The sequence below is a fragment of the Phyllobates terribilis genome, unplaced genomic scaffold (genome assembly GCF_046119375.1).
Source record: "Phyllobates terribilis strain yellow unplaced genomic scaffold, ASM4611937v1 Scaffold_5__5_contigs__length_657084704, whole genome shotgun sequence".
In the NCBI taxonomy this organism is placed as follows: Eukaryota; Metazoa; Chordata; class Amphibia; order Anura; family Dendrobatidae; genus Phyllobates; species Phyllobates terribilis.
Genome location: NW_027362765.1, coordinates 519,900,909 through 519,924,151, shown reverse-complemented (window position 1 = coordinate 519,924,151; position 23,243 = coordinate 519,900,909). Strand labels below are relative to the sequence as shown.

At 47.0% G+C, this 23,243-nt stretch overlaps 1 protein-coding gene across 2 annotated transcripts in view; it reads left to right on the top strand.

The window, feature by feature from the left end:
• TM9SF3 (transmembrane 9 superfamily member 3) overlaps positions 1-23,243 on the top strand; it is a 46,367-nt gene that overhangs the window by 4,129 nt on the left and 18,995 nt on the right. For both annotated transcript variants that reach the window (XM_073685712.1, XM_073685711.1), the window contains exons 2-4: positions 12,225-12,420; positions 20,576-20,698; positions 21,476-21,636. In XM_073685712.1, coding sequence (XP_073541813.1) covers positions 12,225-12,420; positions 20,576-20,698; positions 21,476-21,636 — 480 coding nt within the window. The remainder of the gene's footprint in view (positions 1-12,224; positions 12,421-20,575; positions 20,699-21,475; positions 21,637-23,243) is intronic.

Here is a 23,243-nt window from a genome sequence, read left to right as displayed (position 1 = left end):
CCCCGACGGGACAAATGAATGGATGCCCAAACACAATGTGAAAGCTCCCTTACTGTGAACTGTAGATTTCCACTATAAGGCTGTGTGCCCACGATGCGTTTTATAAGCGTTTCCGCAGCGGCAATTCCGCTGCAGAAACGCTTAAAAAACGCTTGGTAGAAGGTCTGCCATGTTCCCCAATGATAATCCGCATGTGCTGGGCACATGCTGCGGAAATTTCCGCTGCTTAAAAAAATGCAGCACTACCAATTATTTTACGGAAGTGCTGCGTTTTCGCCTCCATTGACTTGCATTGGAACGCTTGGATTCCGCATCACTGCATCTGTAGATGCGCCTTCCATGCATTTCAATGTGCGGATGGTACCCAGGTCTGGAGGAGAGGAGACTCTCCTCTGGACCCAGGTGCCATAGAGCCTGTAAAAAAGAGAATAAAATAAACATTATACTTACCTTCTGATGGCCCCCGGTGTGCTTGTCTTTGCTTGCCGGCAGCTCGCGGTGGACTGAAGGACCTGCGGTGATGTCATTTAGTCATGTGACGGCAGGTCCTTCAGTGTAGTGTTCGCGATCTGCCAGCAGCCAGGACGGAGCGAAGCAAGACTCCGGGGGCCATCAGAAGGTAAGTATAGATTTATTTTTTTATTTTTTACCATTCTTTAAGGTCACACTATATAAATCCATGCCGTTTGCATGGATTTATATAGTGTGACCAAGTTGCCAAGCACTTTCCAAGTGATGCTAAAATCGCTTGGAAAGCGCTTGTCAACCCGCATGCGTAAATGCATGTGAAGAACGCTTCACATCCGCATGTCCCTGGCAGGAAAAACGCATGTACAATCTGCATGTACAATCTTCATGCGTTTTTTCTGCCAGGGAGATGCAGAAACGCTCAGGAAAAATCCGGAGCATTTCTGCATCGTGGGCACATAGCCTAACTGTGTACATGAGTGGAACTTCCACATTCAATGATAACCTTCTTTGAAGATCCGCTTTAGTTTTACTTTATGGTCAGGTTCTTGCTATGTATCTCATTAAATAGTTCTCAAAGCAGAGCCATAAATCGGGGAAAAAAATATTCCTATACATTGTCATAATGAAAGATATAATGTGGATACAATTAATTAAATGATGAATCTAAAAGTCATTTAATTCCCTTATCTACAAGTGCTGAGTATTTGCAAGTTATCTGCTGCTTTCTATATTACACACAATGGATAGCTGTGGGCCCAACGATTGTATGGCCGGCTGTTATCTTTTGACCCTCCCTTATGCGGGAATGTTTGGCTGACTTCTCCTGGTCTCTGAGAGGGCCTGACAGCAGTTTATCTCCCAGATACCAAAAGGTCGGCCACTGAAATGCAACAGCCTGGATCCTTCTCACCCAAACATCCTCTGTTGCGGACGATTCAGGAGGCCCCTATACACATTAGATTGCCGAGCAATGTAGCTAATTGTATATTCTTCATATTTTAGACTAATTTGTACAGGCCCCTACAACTGGCCATACACGTTAGTTAGCTGTTGGTTGAATGATCGTTTGCAGACTACCATCTTTCCTGACTCCCCCCATACACAGGAGGAAAGTCTTAGCTCAGCCGAGCGTTCCTGTGTTCTGGTTGTGGGAACTGCTTTCAGAATCATCTGGCAATAGATCATATCCCGCGAAGCAAAAGGATCCAGCGATTGTATTTCAACCACCAGATCCTTATTTTCCCTTGTGTAATCTGTCGTGAGACAGTTGGGAGGCCCCCATACACATGGATGGCTGACCGTGCCAAAATTGGTAGGTTTGGCCAACTTTTATCCAATGTGCATGGGAGCCTTTCGATTGGAATCTTACTATAGAGAAAATAGTAATGTGCTTCAGTGGATGGTAGCACCAGCCAAAGTTTATACTGTAGTGGTACGGAGGAACACAGGACTTTGTGCTGCCACATTCCATTTCTGATGGAAGACTTCATTTTTCTAAATATTTTTTTTATACATGACTTTGGGGACGTCTGTCTAACCTGAGCTGCTGACCATATTCTGAAACATGTTTTACAGAAGCCACATAGACCACAGGAACCTGTTAGGCTATGTGCCCACGATGCAGAAATGAAGCAGAAAATTTCTGCAGCGTTTCTGCATCTCCCTTGCCAGAAAAAACGCATGCAGATTGTGCATGCATTTTTCCTGCAGAATACATGCGGATTCACATGCGTTAACGCATGCGGACTGACAAGCACTTTCCAGGCGATAGAATCACTTGGAAAGTGCTTGACAACTAAGTCACACTATATAAATCCATGCAAACGGCATGGATTTATATAGTGTGACCGTAAAAATAAAAAAATAAAGCTATACTTACCTCCGATGCCCCGCCGCTTTTTCTGTCGTACTCGTCCTGGCTTCTTCCTGGTTGCCGGGCTCTCGCGAGACACGTCGCAGGCTCATCTCAGGTCCTGGAAGATAAGCGCTGCCGGCATGCAGAGAGAAGCCGCCGGACAGGTGAATATAAACTTTATTTATTATTTTATTCTTTTTTTTTACAGGTACAATGGTACCCAGGTCTGGATGAGAGTCTTCTCTCCTCCAGAACTGGGTACCATCCACACATTGAAACGCATATAATCCGCGTGTACAAATGTACAGACACGGATTATATGCGTTTCAATGCAAGTCAATGGCGGCAATTCCGCTGCTCTTCCGCAAAATTAATGAACATGCTGCGGATTTATGAGCGCTGCAGAAACGCTGCGGAAAAATCCGCAGCATGTGCATTGACATTGGGGACCATGGGGTGCGGATTAGCAAGCGTTTTTGATGCGTTTCCGCTGCGGAAATGCATGAAAAACGCATCGTGGGCACGCAGCCTTAGACTGATCATTGCTTCCTAATGGTACATTAAGGCTATGTGCCCACGATGCAGAAATTTCCTGAGCATTTCTGCATCTCCTTGGCAAAAAAAGATGCATGCAGATTTTACATGTGTTTTTTCAGCGTTTTTACATGCGTTTATGCATGCGTTTTTTTCCAAGCGATTTTGAGAATCACTTGGAAAAGAGCTGGACAAGTTGGTCACACAATATAAATCCATGCAACCGGCATGGATTTATATTGTGTGACCAACTTAGAGGAAATTTCTACTTCAAGAAATAAAAAAAAAAAACCTTATATTCACCTCTCCGACGGCCCCTGGTCTCCTCCCGGCCGCGTCCTCGGCGTCCCGCGGTGTGCTGGCAGGACCTGCGGTGACGTCATTTAGTCAGCTGAGGGGCACCGGAGAGGTGTGTATGAATAATTTTTTTTATTTTTTACTTTATTATTGTCTTTTTACTTGCAGGTATGATGGTACCCGGGTTGGAGGAGAGTCTTCTCTTCTCCAGACCCAGGTACCATCCGCGCATTGAACCGCATAACATCCACATGTATATATGCTGATGTTATGCGGTTCAATGCAAGTCAGTGGGCGTGATTTCGCCAGAAAATCGCGCCCAAATTAGTTGTGCTGCATATTTTCCCGCAAATGATAATCCGCAGTGGAAATTTCCACAGCATGTGCACAGCACAGGTGGATTAATATTGGGATACATCCCAGACCTCTTAACAAGCGATTTTAATGCGTTTCCGCGGCGGAAATGCATTAAATCCGCATCGTGGGCACACAGCCTAAGACATCCATGTGGAGTGTTGTGCTGCCCAACTTTTCTCCGACAGCACAAAGACCCATTGTGTATGTCATCAAAATATGATCAGAATAGGAGTCTCGCAGACCTCACATTCAGATCTTTCATTTTCACGGATGGGTAGATCCATGAAACTCTATGGGTCCGTGTGCTTCCAATAAATCAGGAGCATGCCATCACTTCATTTGAATGTGTGAATGTGGCAGTCACAGAGGAAGAGTTTTCTGCATTCTCTGGACCTGTGCGGAGGTCATTGTGTGGGCAGGAGGAGGTTTACCTATTGTGCATAGTGGGTCCTGTGATACCTTACACTGTAATCCTGTCTGCTGGTAATGGGATGACTACTGGGATGTCCCCTCTACAGAACAGGACTGGTATGAGACTCTGGTCAGAGCAAAATTTACAAGATTGTAGAATTTCTCATAAATTATAGATATCACCAATACAGTCTTTAAAAAAAATAATGTTTAATGTAGAAATTTGAGCAGTAGGTCATTTTTATGACACTTGCCCTTTAAATAGAAAATGCCTACTTCTAGCATGTTTTACAGGTTTATTTATGACCAAAATCCCAATATTCTTCCTGATTTATCACAAATCCTCACCGGAGCCTCACAGACCCCACTGACTTATAACATAATATAGTCAATTTGACAGGAAAATGAGGGCTTCATGCAGGGTTTTCCTACCTGTCAAATCAGGGGCCTAGCAACAAAGGTCTGAATCGTGATGTGACCAAAGGCTGAGGCAGCATTTTTTACCTAACCGGTCCATTTCTGTCATTACTCAAAGCCTTTCTTTCTTGCAACCTGAAGTTAGCTGCTCATTATTGAAATATTTGTACTTTTTGGTTTTGACTTGGCATGAAATATTTTCTGTATTTTTCTTTTTCCTTGTATAGTCCTGTCAAGCCTTTAAAGTTCACCTGGGATAATCTTAAAGGGATTGTCCTAGTTCGGGGTCATGTTTTTTTCTTGTATTTGGAGCTTAGAATCATTTTGGCAATTCAGTTTAATTAAAGGGAATCTGTCAGTAGGATCACCCTCCTAAGTCGTCTATATGGGCATGTAGGTCATAGGAAGCTGAATAAAATACCTTGATATCTGCGATCTGATGTCTTATCCCAGAGAAATCCACATTGTTCATATGTAAATGAGTTGTTAAGATCTATGGGCCAGACAGAGATCTCCCTGAAAATCTGCCTCGAGATGTTATTTTAAATTACCAGTGTGAGACATGTATTGACTGACGGTCTCCTCTCCGGATCTACATGTCTCACACTGGTAATGCTCCCTTTCATTTGAATTAATCTCTGGAGGCAGATTCTCAGGAAGATCCGTGTCCGGCCCATAGGACTAAAGAGCTCATTTACATATAAGAAAAATGTGGATTTCTCTGGAATAAGACAGGATTGCTGATATCAAGGTGTCATGTTATTCAGCTCCCTCTGACCTGCATGCCCATATAGGCGGCTTAGGAGGGGTGATCTTGTAGACAGATTTCCTTTAAAATTTTTGGATCGTTTTGATTTTACAATTGTTGTTTCTCTGCATATTCAACTTTGATGTGGTCACTAATCAGCTGTTAAGAGCTTATAGAAAGACAGATAAGGTTACAACTCCCTATAAAACAGTCATAGTGGGCTAACTGATGGCTTCTCTAAGTGTGCTTTCACATTGTGTCCTGGCACTTGTTCGGTGGTCCCTTCGGGGCTCAGATGCAGTCTACTACATTTAGGTGTCCGACTCCAGTAGGCATATACACCGAAAATGATGTACAAGAGAGCACTCCTCCGGCACCATTATAGTCTATGGCCCCATTGGCACATGCGCCCGAATACTGTTTTGCAGTAGGTTTGGGCGCCAGCTCTGAAGGGGCCAACAAACGGGTACCTGAACTGAAAGCACCCTTACTGATCCTGCAACCAGCAGTTCATTACAACTCAGTGTAAAAGGCAAACCGCTCTTTAAACCGCATGTATGAAAAAAGAAAAAAATGTAAATGTGCCTGGTCAGGAACAGGGCTAAATGTCTTGGTTAAATGTTACAAGTCCTGTATGCAGAAAAGACAGCCGAGATCACACATTAATCACTGCCCTCAGTTGGGTATATTTGCTTTAGCTGTGTATAAGTTGGGAGCCATTATTTGTAGTTTAGAACAGGGCTCGACAAACCCAGGCGCCTGGTCGCCAGTGGCGCCTAGAAAATGTTGCCTGGTGCTTGAGGAGTTGAGAAGAAAAAAAAATACTCTCAATCCAATCCCACCTCCTGCACGGAGTCATCCAATCGGAGGAAGCAGGGACAGTATCGCTCAGGCCGCCTTCTCCACTTTGCTCTGCCCCCCTTATGCTCCGGGACTGGACAGGGAGAGTTGGGTTACGGGGGAAGCAGGGCCGGCGTCAGCACCCGGCGTACCCGGGCAAGTGCCGGGGCCCTGGAAAATCAGAGGGGCCCAGCCGCCCACTCACTGTCGGGGCCGGGCCCACACACCCACCCGCCCACTCACTGTCGGGGCCGGGCCCACACACCCACCCGCCCACTCACTGTCGGGGCCGGGCCCACACACCCACCCGCCCACTCACTGTCGGGGCCGGGCCCACACACCCACCCGCCCACTCACTGTCGGGGCCGGGCCCACACACCCACCCGCCCACTCACTGTCGGGGCCCTGGCCGCTTCCTCGGCACCTGTTCAGGGACGCAGGCGCTGCTTGATTGCCGGCACTTCCCCCAGACATGGCCGCGCGCTGTCCGGCTGTGTCTGCTAGTAATGACACGGCAGGGTCGACGGCACAGCACCTTTAATTGTGCTTGTGTGTCGCTCCTGCCGCGTCATTACTAGCAGACACAGCCGCACAGCGCGCGGCCATGTCTGGGGGAGTGCCGGCAATCAAACACCGTCGGAGCGGAGGTCCTGCACAGATGGGCGGGAGGGGCCCGGACCCGACCGCAAGTGGGCCCCTCTGATGTTCCAGGGCCATGAAGTCTGTGACACGCCGGGGGCCCTGCACTGCCCCATACCCGAGGAGCTGCTGGACAGGACACTGGACCGGGGACAGGTGAGTGAGGCTTCCCCAATCCCCATATTAAAAATATTAGTAATGGGTCTGTGTGAGTGCATGTATGTGAATGTCAGTGTATATGACTGTGTATATATATTTGTCTGTTTTATCTATGTTTATGTCTGTATGTGTACATATGTCTGCGTACCGTGTGTGCGCGCGCATATGTCTGCGTGCGCATGTCTGCGTACCGTGTGTGTGCGCGCGCATATGTCTGCGTACCGTGTGTGTGCGCGCGCATATTTCTGCGTACCGTGTGTGTGCGCGCGCATATGTCTGCGTACCGTGTGTGTGCGCGCGCATATGTCTGCGTACCGTGTGTGTGCGCGCGCATATGTCTGCGTACCGTGTGTGTGCGCGCGCATATGTCTGCGTACCGTGTGTGTGCGCGCGCATATGTCTGCGTACCGTGTGTGCGCGCGCATATGTCTGCGTACCGTGTGTGCGCGCGCATATGTCTGCGTACCGTGTGTGTGCGCGCATATGTCTGCGTACCGTGTGTGCGCGCGCATATGTCTGCGTACCGTGTGTGCGCGCGCATATGTCTGCGTACCGTGTGTGCGCGCGCATATGTCTGCGTACCGTGTGTGCGCGCGCATATGTCTGCGTACCGTGTGTGCGCGCGCATATGTCTGCGTACCGTGTGTGCGCGCGCATATGTCTGCGTACCGTGTGTGCGCGCGCATATGTCTGCGTACCGTGTGTGCGCGCGCATATGTCTGCGTACCGTGTGTGCGCGCGCATATGTCTGCGTACCGTGTGTGCGCGCGCATATGTCTGCGTACCGTGTGTGCGCGCGCATATGTCTGCGTACCGTGTGTGCGCGCGCATATGTCTGCGTACCGTGTGTGCGCGCGCATATGTCTGCGTACCGTGTGTGCGCGCGCATATGTCTGCGTACCGTGTGTGCGCGCGCATATGTCTTCTGCGCGCGCATATGTCTGCGTACCGTGTGTGCGCGCGCATATGTCTTCTGCGCGCGCATATGTCTGCGTACCGTGTCTGCGCGCGCATATGTCTTCTGCGCGCGCATATGTCTGCGTACCGTGTCTGCGCGCGCATATGTCTGCGTACCGTGTCTGCGCGCGCATATGTCTGCGTACCGTGTCTGCGCGCGCATATGTCTGCGTACCGTGTCTGCGCGCGCATATGTCTGCGTACCGTGTCTGCGCGCGCATATGTCTGCGCGCGCATATGTCTGCGTACCGTGTGTGCGCGCGCATATGTCTGCGTACCGTGTGCCCGCGCGCATATGTCTGCGTACCGTGTGCCCGCGCGCATATGTCTGCGTATGTGAAGGATGAGGGGGCAGGCTGGGCCACGTGTAATAAATATATATTTATTTCTCCGCCGTATCTGTGCATCATGAATCGTGTATGTGTTAAAAGGGCCCACTGAGACTCTTTCGCCCGGGGCCCAGAAAAACCTGGAGCCGGCCCTGGGGGGAAGGATCGCTGTGGCCGGGGGCCCGTTCTCATCTCCCGCTACCTGTGTAAGTACATACAAAGGCCGTGCTCCCCGGGGAGACGCCGTGTGTGAGGGGGTCTATATGTACAGTTTGTCAACAAAAAAAATTCTGGCTCCTAAATTTTTTGGCTGGCTCCTAGATTCTGAACAACTTTGTCGACCCCTGGTTTAGAATAAACATCTTGCCGATCACAGGATAGGCAGTTGTGGTCAGCGTTCTGCCATTACAAAGCGAGAAGAATTGTATGGGTTGGGCGTCTGATTAAATATTGACAGTGTAATTGAGCACAACAATAGAGAAATACATTGCTGGTCAGGAAATCATTGACTTGTCCATCTCAGGGGGCTGCGATACTCCTAAATATTCCCATTAGTCGGAGTCTGACATATATATTTATTATACCTGTGTTTCTCTACACTGCCCCGAGCTAGGTAAAAAGGTTTCCAGCTGGGACTCAGCCCTGGCACAGCAATGGAAGCTTCAAGTGTTTTACCCAGTTTGATTTTGAGATTAGTGTGACTTTCGCAAAGCTTTCATGGTTCTTGGATCTAATGGTCACGGCCTAGTAACCTCTGCGATGAGTAACTCCTGGCAGTTGCAGGGCAGCGTTCCCTCTTCAATCTGCAGCACACAGAACTTTAGGCCTCCTTCACACAAGTTTTTTTTTCTTCATTTGAGTGAGTTTTTAAACTTGTAGAAAACACAGGATTTCAATAGTTATTTCTTGATTTTTTTTTTTTTTTTTTTTTTTTAACCTAGTGTATCTAAAGTACATATCCCTCATGAGCGTGGGTCATTTTGTGCTCCATGACAGTACGGACATACAAGTGAAATCAGCTGCAGGACCCCAACTGACATACCCAGCCTGGCTCCTGCTGGAGGCCTCCACCACCTTCCCTGCAGTTTAACCTTTCGTGTCGCTGTCGGTAGTGGTATGAGCACCATTAGAGCGCAGTCGCGGGCTGTCTATGGGATCTGGAGGCCACTGTCAGGCCATGTACTACAGCTGATTCTAGGTGCAGTCTGCTTATCAAACAGACAGGATAGCTTATTACTCTGTTCTACATTCATAGAGTAGTCTGTTACCCATGTGATCATGGGACTGCATGCTCAAGTCCATTTGGGAGACTAATAAGTATTGTGTAAAAACAAAAGAAAAAAAAAAACACCTCCCGTTCTCATGCATATAATCATAAAATAAGCGGTCATACAGCTCCAAAAAATTATGGGACTCAGAATGTGGCAACCCAAAACTAAATAATTTCTTTTCGATTAATGGCCCCCAATTCATCAGTGTGTTCTTGCCAGATTTCTGAGGTTGCAAAAAACTTTTGTGGCGTTTTTATACCAATTTCAGTCCCACCTATATTTGTGTGTCTTAAATAATTGGGTCCTAGGTATTGTAAGCTATAAAACTAGACTTGTAATCATACTAGCCTACATAGTAAAGACAACACTTTATGAGCAAGGGGCTTGTCAGCACATTGATTGGTGGAGATTTCACCGGTTGGAGTCCCAAGCGGTGACACAGGTATTGAGTACTTTGTAGATTGGTGATAAATGGCATTAGTGCAGCATGAAGAAACATTTCTGTCAAAATCAAGAATTAGTTTTTAAGATGGCCTACAATCAGACCATTGTCCATAGCTAGAGAGCACATGACTTTTTGCCCGTCTCCTCTTCCTCCTGAATGCTTCTTGTGTCTGGTATGAAGGTCACATCACCACTTGTGAAGAGGACCTTTTGGCTTTCCTGACACCTATTTTAGTAAATCCTTATATTCCACATAATATAACTTTTCTTATAAGTGTTCCTCCATTGCTACTAGAAAACAGAATAAAGTGACCGCTGGGTGTCTCCAGTCGGGATGTGTCCCTACAATCTAAAGGCTTTTTTAAATGCACCAATAATCGGAGCACAAGCGCTCCTAGGAACCCTCTGCTTCTTTGTTCCAAGCTGACCTAAACCTCATCGTTATTGGTAGCACATCGGCCTGTGGGACAGGTGATTTTGAATTTTGTATAAACACCAATCAATGGGTACAGTTTCTTCTAGCTCTGTTGCTGAATAGTTTCCATTAATACTGAAAGAAGTTGTCATCTACTTTTACCTTGATGCCACATCCGTAGGATAGGGCATCAATGTCTGATCGGCCGGGGTCACGCACCCGCCACCCCCGCCGATCAGCTGTTATCGGTGCCAGCAGCAGGTACACAAACTATGAAAATAGTTTTGCAATGTCTGACTATTTCTGAGGATGATTTTAACAACAATTGTGTCGTTTTGCATACAATGTTTGGGCTTGGTGCCCGGCTTCATTGATGCATGAAGGTTCTTGGTTCTCATTTCCACATAATATAGTGGTGACATCGGGAATTAGATACCTTTATTTAGGCAAGAATAGCAAATAGATTTATTTACTTTCAACGTTTCTTTCCACTGGATCATTAAAGTATTACTGCACCGTTAGGAGATTTCTATAGGTCTTCTCTTTTAATAAGATCTCGTCTATTTTCTTCTACAAAAAACATGGATTTTTCACTATCTGTGGAATAGGCCATCAATGTCAGATTGTCTGACACCGGTCACCCCGCTGATCAGCTGTGTCACTTGTGGTAGGTAGCCTTTACTGGAACAGAGCTGCAGTGGCAGGTACATAACTAACTGAACCTGTTAAGCAATGAAGGGAATCTGCTGCGATGGCTCTCTCTCCTGACTCTCCCACTCCTCTGCCAGTGACATGTCTCAGCCTGACAACATCTGGAGAGTCAGATGCCCAATGGGGAGCCAGCTGTCTGATCTAAGTAGAGTTGATCAACAGTAAAGTCTCAGAAAACGCTTTTAAAGAGACTGTCAGCACAGAATAACTGTTCAAGCAAAGTACAGGTACTCAGTGCACCCTTGGTGTGGCCAAACATTTAAAGGGGTTGTCTGATCCAAATCGAGAAGTCTGCAGTCACTCTGTGTGACTGCAGACTTATGAATCCCCCCAGTGCACGCACTGTACGCTGCAGGGATTCACCGGTTTCTAAGCCGGGACTGAAGGATATGTATGAATTGTACATGCTCTCGGCCAGAGCCCGTCTAGTGGGCGCAGCCTTGCTTCATCCACTTGTATGGAGCGAGGCCGCACCCTGTGTAGTGACCTGGGTGTCCAGTGTTCACTGCTGACTAGTGGGCGCAGCCTTGCTCAATACAAGTGTAGATGCAGGGCTGTGGAGTCAGAGCCCATTTTGTCGGAGTCGGTATAAAATGGACCATCTTCGACTCCTAAAATATATAATAATTTGGGTACAGTAGTTCAATGCAGTTTGTTGGGAATAATTTTTTCATAAGAATTTGGGAAAGTTATGAAATGTCCTATAAATGTCTGTCCTATTCCTGATCTAAGGGTCTAGACTTTTAGCGGAGATGAATCTGTGCTACAGTAAATTTATCACTTAAACATGAGCCATGTATGAGGGAGTCAGTGTTATGGAAATTGAGGAGTCGGAGGTTTGGCTTACCAACTCCACAGCCCTGTGTAGATGGGCTCTGGCCGGGAGTATGTATAACTCATACATACCCTCCAGTCCCGGCTCAGAAACCAGCGAATCCTCGCAGCGCACAGGGTAAATTCATAAGCCTGCAGTCACACAAAGTAACTGCAGACTTATCGATTTGGACCGGACAACCCCCTTTAAGTGCACCTTCCCACCTAATTTTTTTTCCGCCACAGAAGAGCAAAGGTAAACACTCCCTTTAAGACTTAAGTTTACGAAGTATTTGATTAAGGGTTTACAGGAGGGCCTTATCCACACCTTATAATTTTGGATTTAATAACCATATTGTAAAGAATGTCTTGAATAAATGAAAAGATGCACAAATATCGGCGTTCATGTTGATGTGCTCTCACTTTGTCCACCCTTGTGAATAATAGGATATATCTGAAAGTGAATGATTTCCTGTTTTTTTTTTCCTAGAATGGTCAGGATGTGTAATATATGTGAAAAATGCTTAATTTATCTTTTTTTTTTTTTCCCCCACAGTATAATGATAAAGAAGAGGTGGTGTTATGGATGAACACAGTAGGACCATACCACAATAGGCAAGAGACGTACAAGTATTTCTCACTGCCATTCTGTGTTGGAACAAAGAAAAGTATTAGCCACTATCACGAAACCTTAGGAGAAGCTCTTCAGGGAGTTGAATTAGAGTTTAGTGGCTTAGATATTAAATTTAAAGGTGCGTTTTTCAGCTTTTAATTTTTCTTTCATTCAGAAACTTTGATTATTAATGATCATTAACAGTTTGAAAAATACCGTGGTTACTAAACCCAGATGGTCCCCTTGTACACTATTGTATTGATGACATATTGTGTATACCCACATGCACAGTAGGGATTGCTGTGCCGTTGGCTGCCTGAGTGAGTAATCCTAATCTACAGGACGGGCATCTGATATAATATTTTGTATTTAGCCTGCCCACATTTATGATGCAAGAGTGTGAATGAACGTTCCTAGCTATGCTCGTTTCATAATGATCGTGCAGCCCAAACAGGGTGCCGATCACCCGGTGAACGAGAAAAATGTTTGTTTGAGTGTTCGTTTCTTGGATGAAATGTTTCTTTTTGCAGCATACAAGATCATCGTTCTGGGAGCTGCATTATCCCGTGTAAACAAGACTTGAGCTGCTGAAAACAATGGCAGCCTATGCCATCTATTGCAGAGCAATGTTAAAGCAGTCTGCTTCTGTATACGGACTTTTAAGGGGTATTTGCACTGCAAGATAATCGTGAACGAGCGTTATTAAAAGCTCACGATTCACAATTACCTTGCATTGTAAATAGGCTGCTGATCACCTGATGAAATAAGGAAATTGCTTGCTCATTCGGGGTGAAATGAACTTTTGTGCAGCATGAAAACTCATTGTTCTTGGAGGGCATCATCCTATGTCAACAGGACTCGCGCTACCAATGACCATGATAGCCTATGTGCTGTGAGCGATCTATAGGTTGCTCAGTGTGCATTTTTTACTTTGGTCTGTGTCTGTAAACAGCCATTCAAACGACCGCCGATCCGTAAAAGTTTACAGAACAGTTGTATCGTGCCGCCGGTCAGTCTAGGGAAAACGGACCTTGGCGACTGCCAATAAGCAAACACTTGGCTGATGGGATATTGTTTAGTGCCGCTGGTCAGTTCTCACAAATTAACTTTTATGGGTCGGATCAGAACAGGGGATTTTGCCCAACAGCCATATATTAAGTTTTAGCCACTTCAGAAGGTAACAGGATGGTCTCTATTGTTTGGGGTTAACGTATAGAAATGTATAGTTTTTACCCTGTCCCAGTTCTCTGCCTGTACATCAACTACAGATTGTTATGTAAATATGAATCTGACTCCATCATTGATAGCGGTGTGCAAATAATCTGTATAAACTGTTGTATGGATATGGAGAATATAAGCGCTGTTCCCGACTTTGGTTTGCGTAATGAGCTGTGAACATCCTACTCTCAATAAACCATGTACTGCGAGCTCAGAGCATGCTCAGAGCATGCTCAGTAGTGTTGAGCGAGCACTAAAATGCTCGGGTGCTCGAAGCTCGCGCCGAGCTCACCGTGATACTCTGGTGCTCGACCCGAGCAACGAGCCCAATGTTAGTCTATGGGAGACCCGAGCATTTTTGCGGCGGCACCCCCGGCAGTCTGTAGAAAGCCTAAAAAGTTCCCAAAACGATAGTGACAGTGCTCAAAAGACATGGGGATCACCCCAGAAAGCATTTCTGACCCCCAGGTCACTGCTGTCAACAACGTGGTCAGAGGTATTAAGCCACTTTTGCGGGCTCACAATAAAACGTTCAAAAACTAAACTGAAACGGTTTTCCTGTGAAATATGATAAGGAACTTCCTTTCCAGGGTAAAGACTTGTGTATAAGGTAAAATAAATAACCAAAAACAAAAATACTCCTCCAGAACTTGGGCTATGTTCACAAGTAGCATTTGTTTATGCGTTTTTGCTCTTTTGTATTGCTTTCAACCGTGACAAATGCTTTCACCGGGAGATCTCATTTTAACATTTTACAATCTTATCTGGCCATTTGCTGTGTGACACATGCATACAGTGCTGAAAAGACATGGGAACAGCATGGGGAAGACCCCTGGAAACATCTGACTCCCAGGTCACTGCCTAAAAGTGTGCCCATCAGAAGTGATCCTTGCCGCATCAGAAGATGCAGACTTGCAACTATCCCCGTGCAAGTCCTTGTCCCAGGGCAGTGTTCAATTGTACCTCTCCCATTCCTTGCAATGCAAGTGCAAGTATGCAGCCTGCCACCCACCCACCCTCAGGCTGCAATACCATACTGCTAGCTTGCACTTGAAATGGGGCCTTTTAGTATGGAGGAGGCCGAAGCTGGCCACTACCTCATGGCTGATTTGGCAGCGAGGTATTCATACTCAGTCCCCGGCTGCCAGGTGTCCACGCTCTGTCCCCAGCCGTCGGGGCGACCGGGTGTCCATAAACGGTCCCCAGCTGCCCCTATTTCTTCTTGGAACTCCGCCCCCCCCCCCCCACACACACACACACACACACTTTTCTTAGCCCGGCCTGCTTTAGGGCAGCATTGGAGACGAGCCCACCAGAGAACCAGACTCCTCCTGTGGGCCCTGGCTTCTCCATCAGGGGAGTTGAGAGTGCCAAGGTGAGGAGCATGATGATGATAGAAGTTAGCATCTGCTTTGTTTTCTTGGAATGCAAGCGCATGTATGTAGTAGCGGCTAGGCCTCAGGTGGTCAGTGTTTTGGCGCATTTCCTACCTCCTCCGAGGATTGCTGAATGTTTTCCTGCTACTATCCCAGTTCTGACTCCTGTTAAAACAAAGCTTCAGGTGATGAATGATGGATGAGGTGGTGGCAAAAGAGAAAGAGAGCAGGAGGAACAGGGACCATTCACATCAATATCAGGCCAGTCAACCACACATGTCTTGTAGGATCTGTTTCTGTACCAAAAGGAGCGGTTCGGCTACACAGTTATAGGGCATACAGTGAGTGCAATGCCTACCAAAAATTTTGAGGCACTCCAATGCCCCTTGGAAGTGACATGGAGGTCAGAGGGCCTTAACTAAACCGTTTTTTCCTTTTATAGCAACTGGGTCTCCTGTGCACTGTTGGCCTAAGCAGTGAATGGAAGGCTTTCCAAAAATTGTGAGGAACTGCAATGCCCCTTGAAACAGACGTGGATTACAGCATACTAAAAACCTTCTACCCATTATTGGGGAGTGGGTCTCCCTTAGTGTTCTATGCATTGAAAAGGAAAAGCTGACTAAAATTAGGAGGAAATGCAATGCCCGTTGGAAGAATGGTGGAGTTCGCAGTGGAATAAAAAGACCATATCAATGCCCCTTGAAAAAGTGGTGGAGGTCGCAGTAGCTTAACAAGACGGTTTTAATGCCCCTGGGAAAAGTGGTGGAGGTCGCAGTGGAATAAAAAGACAATATCAATGCCCCTGGGAAAAGTGGTGGAGGTTGCAGTGGAATAAAAAGACAATATCAATGCCCCTGGGAAAAGTGGTGGAGGTCGCAGTGGAATAAAAAGACAATATCAATGCCCCTGGGAAAAGTGGTGGAGGTCGCAGTAGCTTAACAAGACGGTTTTAATGCCCCTGGGAAAAGTGGTGGAGGTTGCAGTGGAATAAAAAGACAATATCATTGCCCCTGGGAAAAGTGGTGGAGGTCGCAGTGGAATAAAAAGACTGTTTTCATGCCCCTTACAAGAGCCATGCAGTACGGCATATTAAAAACATTATTCCCATTATTGGGGAGTGGGTCTCCCATAGTCTTTGCCTATGCCTTCCAAGCAAAAGCTGCCAAAAATTAGGACGGAGGAACTTGCAATGCTGGCAACACGGACCACGGTCACCCTGGTGGTATAGTGGTGGTGGAGGCTGAGGATAAGGAGAAGAGCAAAAAAAAGCCGAAATGAGGAAGTGTATAACCATGTGTGGGTGTGAAGCGGTGCATGGGAATACACCTCTCGAAATAACACGGTGGATTTGACTTTGTTACACTGCTGTCATTTGGTGGTGATGAGAAGTCTGGCCCAATCTAGCCCTTGTTCATTTTGATAAAGGTCAGCTTGTCAGCATTGTCAGTTGACAGGCGAGTGTGCTTATCAGTTATAATTCCCCCAGCGGCACTAAAAACACGCTCCGATAACACTCTAGTAGCAGGGCAGGCCAGGACCTCCAAGGCGTACAGAGCGAGTTCATTCCAAGTGTCCAGCTTAGATACCCAATAATTAAGTCACAGAGGAATCATGGAGGACGCTGGTACGGTAAGCAAGGTACTCCCTCACCATCTTTTGAAACTTTCCACTCCTTGTGAGAGTACCCCGCGACTCAGGACTTGTAAGCTGGACGGGTCTCAAAAAACTGTCCCAGAACGTTGACAGTGTTCCCCTGCCTCTGCTGGATTGGAGTTGCATCTCTCTCGCCTGTACGCCTTGGTTGGGCAGCGAACTGTGACCTCTGCCGCTAGCGTATTCAGATGGGAATTTTTTTTAACAGTTCTGCAGCAAGGGCTTTCTGTTACTGCCCCATTTTTGTAGATGTCTCCACCTCAGGAATAAGAGAGTGAAAGTTCTCCTTGTAGTGGGGGTCTAAAAATGTCACCAACCAGTAATGACTGTCACCCAACATTTTGACAGCGCGAGGGTCACGGTTAAGGCAGCGTATCATAGTCAGCCATGCGTGCCAGACTGGTAACGGGCAAGACTTCCGTGTCCTCACCAAGATGACGACTGACCATGCTCTCCTCCCCCCTGTCCTCAGGCCACCCACGCTGAAACGGCTGTATGACAATTGTACAGGTTCTACTGTCTACAGCGCATGATACCAGCTCCTGTTCTTCTTCCTCCTCCTCCTCCTCTCCCTTATTGTCCGCCAATGCACGTTGGGATGAGATGAGGCTGGGCTGTGTGTAATCGCCCATTACGGGTTCTTGATCCATCTCATCATACTCTGGATGCAATGCCTCCTCTTTAATTCTCTGCAGAGAGCGTTGCAAAAGACAGACAAGTGGGATGCTGATGCTAATGATGGCGTCATCGCCACTCACCATCTTGGTGGACTCCTCAAAGTTTGTCAAGATGGTACATATGTCAGACATCCAGGTCCACTCCTGAGGTCTTGTGTGGAGTCTGACCTGAATATCGACGGCCTTGTTGCAGCTGGTACTCCACAACTGCTCTCTTCTGCTCACAAATCCTTTGCAACATGTGAAGGGTAGAGTTCCAACGTGTGGGGACATCACACACCAGTCGGTGTGACGGAAGCTGCAAACGCTACTGCAACACAGCAAGGGCCGCGGAAGCTGTAGCCGACTTGCGAAAATGAGCTGACAGGCGGCGTACTTTGATGAGCAGATCTGGCAACTCGGGGTACGATTTAAGAAACCGCTGAACCACGAGGTTAAGCTCATGAGCCAGGCATGATTCGTGTGTGATCTCGCCTCAGAGCCGCCACCAGGTTACGGCCATTGTCACACACGACCATGCCTGGATGTAGGTTCAGCAGTCTCAGCCACAGATCTGCCTGCTCTTTCACAGCTGTCCACAACTCACAAGCAGTGTGAGGTTTATCACCTAAGCTTATGAGTTTCAGCACAGCCTGTTGCCGCTTGGCTGAGGCAGTACTGCAGTGCTTCCAGCTTGTAGCTGATGTGGTGATATCTGAGATGGAGGCTGAACATGAGGAGGAGGATGATGATGCGCAGGAGCCGTACACTGTGAGGGCAACTCTGACTGACATAGGGCCCGCAATCCTCGGTGTGGGGAGGATGTGTTCCGTCCCAAGGTCCGACTGGGTCCCGGCTTCCACTATGTTTACCCATTGTGCCGTCAGGGAGATGTACCATCCCTGGCCACAAGCACTTGTCCACATGTCCGTTGTCAGGTGGACTCTCCCAGTAACTGCGTTGTTCAGGGCACGGCAGATGTTTTGGGACACATGCTTGTGTAGTGCGGGGATGGCACATCGGGCAAAATGGTGTCGGCTGGGGACCGAGTACCGATGGATGGCCACCGCCATAAGGTTGCGGAAGGATTCCGTCTCCACCAGCCTAAAAGGCAGCATTTCCAACGCAAGCAGTCGTGAAATGTGCGAATTTAGGACTGTGGCCTGTGGGGCGTTGGCTGCGAATTTGCGCTTTCATTCAAAGCTCTGGGATATGGACAATTGAACGCTGCGGTGGGACGTGGACGTTGATGCTGTTTCTTGAGACACTGCCATAACAAGTGAAGACTGAGAGGAGGGGGCATCTTTGCATGCAGTATGGACAGGGGATTGCCTTGCACGCACAACAGGGGGTTCTATTGCATGCACAACAGCGGAAGAAGCAGTGGTGACACCCGCTGACACTGGTCGTGGACCCTGGGGTTCGCCCCACAAAGTCGGGTGCTTTGCTGCCATGTGCCTGATCATGCTGGTGGTGGTCAGGCTGGTAATTTTGTCACCCCTGCTGATGCTGGCATGGCATGTGGTACAAATGGCCTTTTTGAGGTTATCAGCAGAGTCTTTAAAAAAAATTCCAGATTCTGGAAGACCTACCGGTTGTACTGGCAACGTCTCTCGTGTTGGTGTTACGAGGAACTGTTGCCCGCCTTCTGTCTGCGGCCACCACACTGCTCCTTCCTGCCTGTTGGGGTACTCTGCCTACTTCCCCCTGTGCTGCTGTCCTCGCTCTGCATGTCCTCTTGCCACTTTGGGTCAGTTACTAGATCATCCACCACCTCCTCCTCTTCCACTTGCGCACCACGATCCTCCTCACTTCGTGGCAATTGTATCTCGTCATCGTCCACCTCGTGTGACCAATTGCCAGCGTCTACTTCCTGTGGCCGTGGCTGTTCAAATATTTGGGCATCGCTACATGGGATCTCCTCTTCCACCACTTCAAGCGGAGCAGGCGAGGGGCAAAAATATGGAAATGGACCAGTGAACAGCTCTTCAGAGTGTTCAAGTGTGGGATCACTTGCTGTCTGACGACACTCGGCATGGTGGGAGGAAGGAGCATCAGGGTGAGGAGGAGTATGCGGTCAAGACTCACGGCTACTAAAACTTGACCGTGTGTAAGACAGACCGGAGGTGGTGGTGCCCAGGTAACTGGAAGTATTATCTGCTATCAAATTAATAACCTGTTCACACTGATCAGTTCGCAATACTGGTGTTGTAGTGTGCTTCCCTAGTAATTCGGTCAAGAAGTGGGAGCGAGAAGATGTGGCTGTTGGTTGTGGCACATTTTCACCTTGGCCACAGCCCCGTCCTCTACACGCACCATCACCAGAACATCCAGTTCCACGTCCCTTGCCACGCGCCTTGCCCATTGTAAATGAAGTAAAATAGCTTACACTCTCACTATCAATGGAAAAAGGGTAATAAAAAGGAGATTAGAACCGTGGAAGAGGAAAACAACAGTTCTATTCCTCTGGCCTACACCAGACTCTTTTAAACAGATACATTTGTGTCTGAACTGTAAGGGAGACACTATTACAGTTTTTTTTTATGGCAAAAAATGCCAAAAGCAGGATAATACAGAGATTTGACCCGTGGAACTGCAAAACCACAGTTATATTTTTCTGGCCTACACCAGACTCTTTTAAACAGATATATTGGTGTCTGAACAGTCACAGACGCACTCAATTTTTTTCTTTTTTGTGGGGGGGGGGGGGTGCCAGAAGGTTAATAAGATGCGTATTTGTACAGTCTGACTGAGGAAAAAAATAATAATTTTTCCTGGTCCCTGAGACCAGGGGATAAGTCTAGCAATTTGACCAACAGGAGCACACAGGACTTTAATGCAGCGTTTGCTGGTATAACCACTGCATCTCCTATACAGCCTGCCTGCCTGATATCTGGGATGGATATTAGTCCTGAGAAGGACTGTTTGTTTGATTTGGCAGGCTTTAGAGACCCTACACTACCTATTTCGCACTATATATCTCTCCCTAACACAGCAGCACCCTCTCTACACTGTCTGATCCGGAGCGACTGTGTCCAAGATGGCGGCGCCCGGTTTTAAATACTCGAGGTGACGCAGTGCGGCCAGCCAATCACTGTAATGCCCACAACCAACATGGCTGCAGCATTACAGTGACTGGCTGGCAATCTCTCTTTGTAAAGAGCTCCAAACGTGCAGGGCGGAGACCCGAGCTCCCGCCCGAGTAACCCGGAAATGCTCGGTGCTCGCCGAACATCCCGAGTAGTGAGATGCTCGGGCGAGTAACGAGCATTGTCGAGCATGCTCGCTCAACACTAATGCTCAGTGCTCTTGGGACTTTTTCATATACGGTAACGTTGTAATAAAAATGCTGTTTAATTAGCCTTAAGCCTTTCTTTTTCTTTATATACAGATGATGTCATGCAGGCGACCTATTGTGACATTGAACTGGACAAAGCCAAGAGGGATGCATTTGTTTATGCAATAAAGAACCATTACTGGTATCAGATGTATATAGACGATTTACCAATTTGGGGTAAGTTGTTTTATTTAATTTTTCTCCCTACAAAGCCATTATATTTAAAGGGAACCTGTCATGTCAAAAAACACTATGAACCTTTAGATATGAGTTTAATCTGCAGGTTAATACTTTCCGAAACTCTGCAGCCGGCTCTCTGTAAGCCCGGCTACTGGGAGGAAATGTGCTTTATTCCTCCCGGTAGCCTCCGGCTTTCAGTCACCGCTCAGTACATAGTGCACATGCGTACATATCTGCAGGTTAATAGCTTTTTTGACATGACAGGTTCCCTTTAAGTTTCAGTTCTGCATTCATTGTTCCTTTTGTACAGGGCTAAACAAGTCACGAATTATGTGCCAACATTTGTTATATTGTTGTGACTTTATGGAATTGCAGCTGTATGTTACACTTGTGTATGTTTTATACAAATTCTATCAAATACAGCTCTCAGTAAGAGGCTGTACCGCGTCATTCCTGGTCTCTGGGATATTAATGTCACCGCACCCTCCTCCTCCTCTCCATCATGTTGACTATTACAGCCACTGGCAGAGGACAGCAGTCTATAATTCAGCAGTCTTGGCTGCTCTGTTATCTGCTCTGATGTCCCATTTCTGCATCTCGGCCAGTGACTCGGAGGGTCAGATATGGTTTAGCAGTGCCGCTACTCTCACTTGTGTAAAAGCTAGCAGCAGGCAATGCAGGGTTGTATGAGCAAAACCACAATCTTTATACACTCCATAACTGCAAGAAACTTTCTGATATAGTCTTTTATTTATTTTTGTTTATTCCATGCAGGAATTGTAGGAGAAGCTGATGAGAATGGAGAAGATTACTTCCTTTGGACGTATAAAAAGCTTGAAATTGGATATAATGGAAACCGAATTGTGGATGTCAATCTGACAAGCGAAGGAAAAGTCAAGCTTGTCCCAAACACCAAAGTTCCAATGTCCTACTCGGTGCGTAGGAGACGCCATTGACGTCCTCTCATTCTTAACATCGCAAGTTTAGACACCATAGATTTTGTTTGGCTTGTGTTATGTGAGAACGTTATAGAGGTCTGACACTTATACTGTGCACATTGTATTACTGTCTAATAGACTGATAAGGCACAGATCACATCTCCTCTCCATCTGTATCCACTGTGCCGCCTTCTGACTAATAGATGTGACATCTGAAGGTGACCATACACACTTGATAGCTGTCAACCCATAGCAGTTTTGTCACCTCCATACACATGCAAGTATGCATGTATCCTTAACGGGGAGTTAGGGCGTAAGCTGCTGGTGGGTTATCTCCCATGTGAGCAAAAGGATCAGGCATGTTGTAATTCACTATGCCTTATCCATTCTTTCCCCTAATGTCTGCTGCCAGTGGAAAGTCTAAACACCCTCATTAGAGAAGTCTCATCTCGCCAAATTTTTTGGGTTCATGGGCTCAGTTGCCATTCAGTCTATATATGGCCACCTACATGGGAACCTGCACCCAGAACCTATTTAAATATTGGCATAAAGGATAATTTATTGAAAATGAGTCAACGGGTTGTAGTGTGAAAGCTACAATGTTTCTTCTAAGCACATCATCTTGTGGGGGATTTTGCTTAATTTGCACAGTGAACTGGCACATTCCCTTTAGACTGGTTGTCCAGGCTTAGGACAATAGTCTGCAGTCACTTTGTGAGTGCACACTACAGAGTTGAGACACTCATAATTCCCTGGTATTCCTGGTGTGTGCATTGCATGCTGTTGTGATTCGGCAGTCTGCAGTTAATGTGATTGCAGATTTTAGTTCTAAGCCTGGACAACCCTTGAACGACATATGATGTACATTTACGTCATATGTCGTGTCCCTGTTTTTGTTGCGGGCTAAAACGCTGAGCCCGCATTTTTTCCTGCCCATGACAGCTGATTTAATCAGCCATCATGTGCCTCTAGCAGCCAACCGTGACTGTCAGCAGCATTTAATACATGCCGAAAAACGGAGTGTGTCATTCCACGCACCCATCATAATGTCCATGACGTGATCGCAGGGTGCCGATTGGTTGCCATGACGGCTGGAGATCTGCTGATGATACATGTGGGGGGTGTATAACCATGATGGGCATTAGATAGACAGCTTGTGGAGTGGTATCGCCAGAGGCGTACATAGAAATCATAGGGCCCCATAGCGGATGTTCTATTCCCCACAACCCCCCTCCCCCAAAAAAATAATATTCAGCGGGGTCACAGAAGAGCAGATCTCCTAACTTTGCAACCCTTACAAAGTAATTTTATTTTCATCCTATTGCATCCTAGATTCCCCATAGTCCTCCATATAGTACAAGGGCCCCACATAGTGCACCTTGATGGGCATTACATAAATGGCTCTATGTCAGTTTACTTTGATATAGCAGAGCTGTGTCCTTGTGTTCAGGCACCGCAGTGTGATGGTTTCACACTCTGAACATGGCTGTAATCTGCAGCCTGCGTTTGTACTACTAAGGGCTGTGGAGTCAGTAAGCCAAACCTCCAACTCCTCAATTTCCATGTCACCGACTCCTCGACTCCCTCATACACGGCTCATGTTT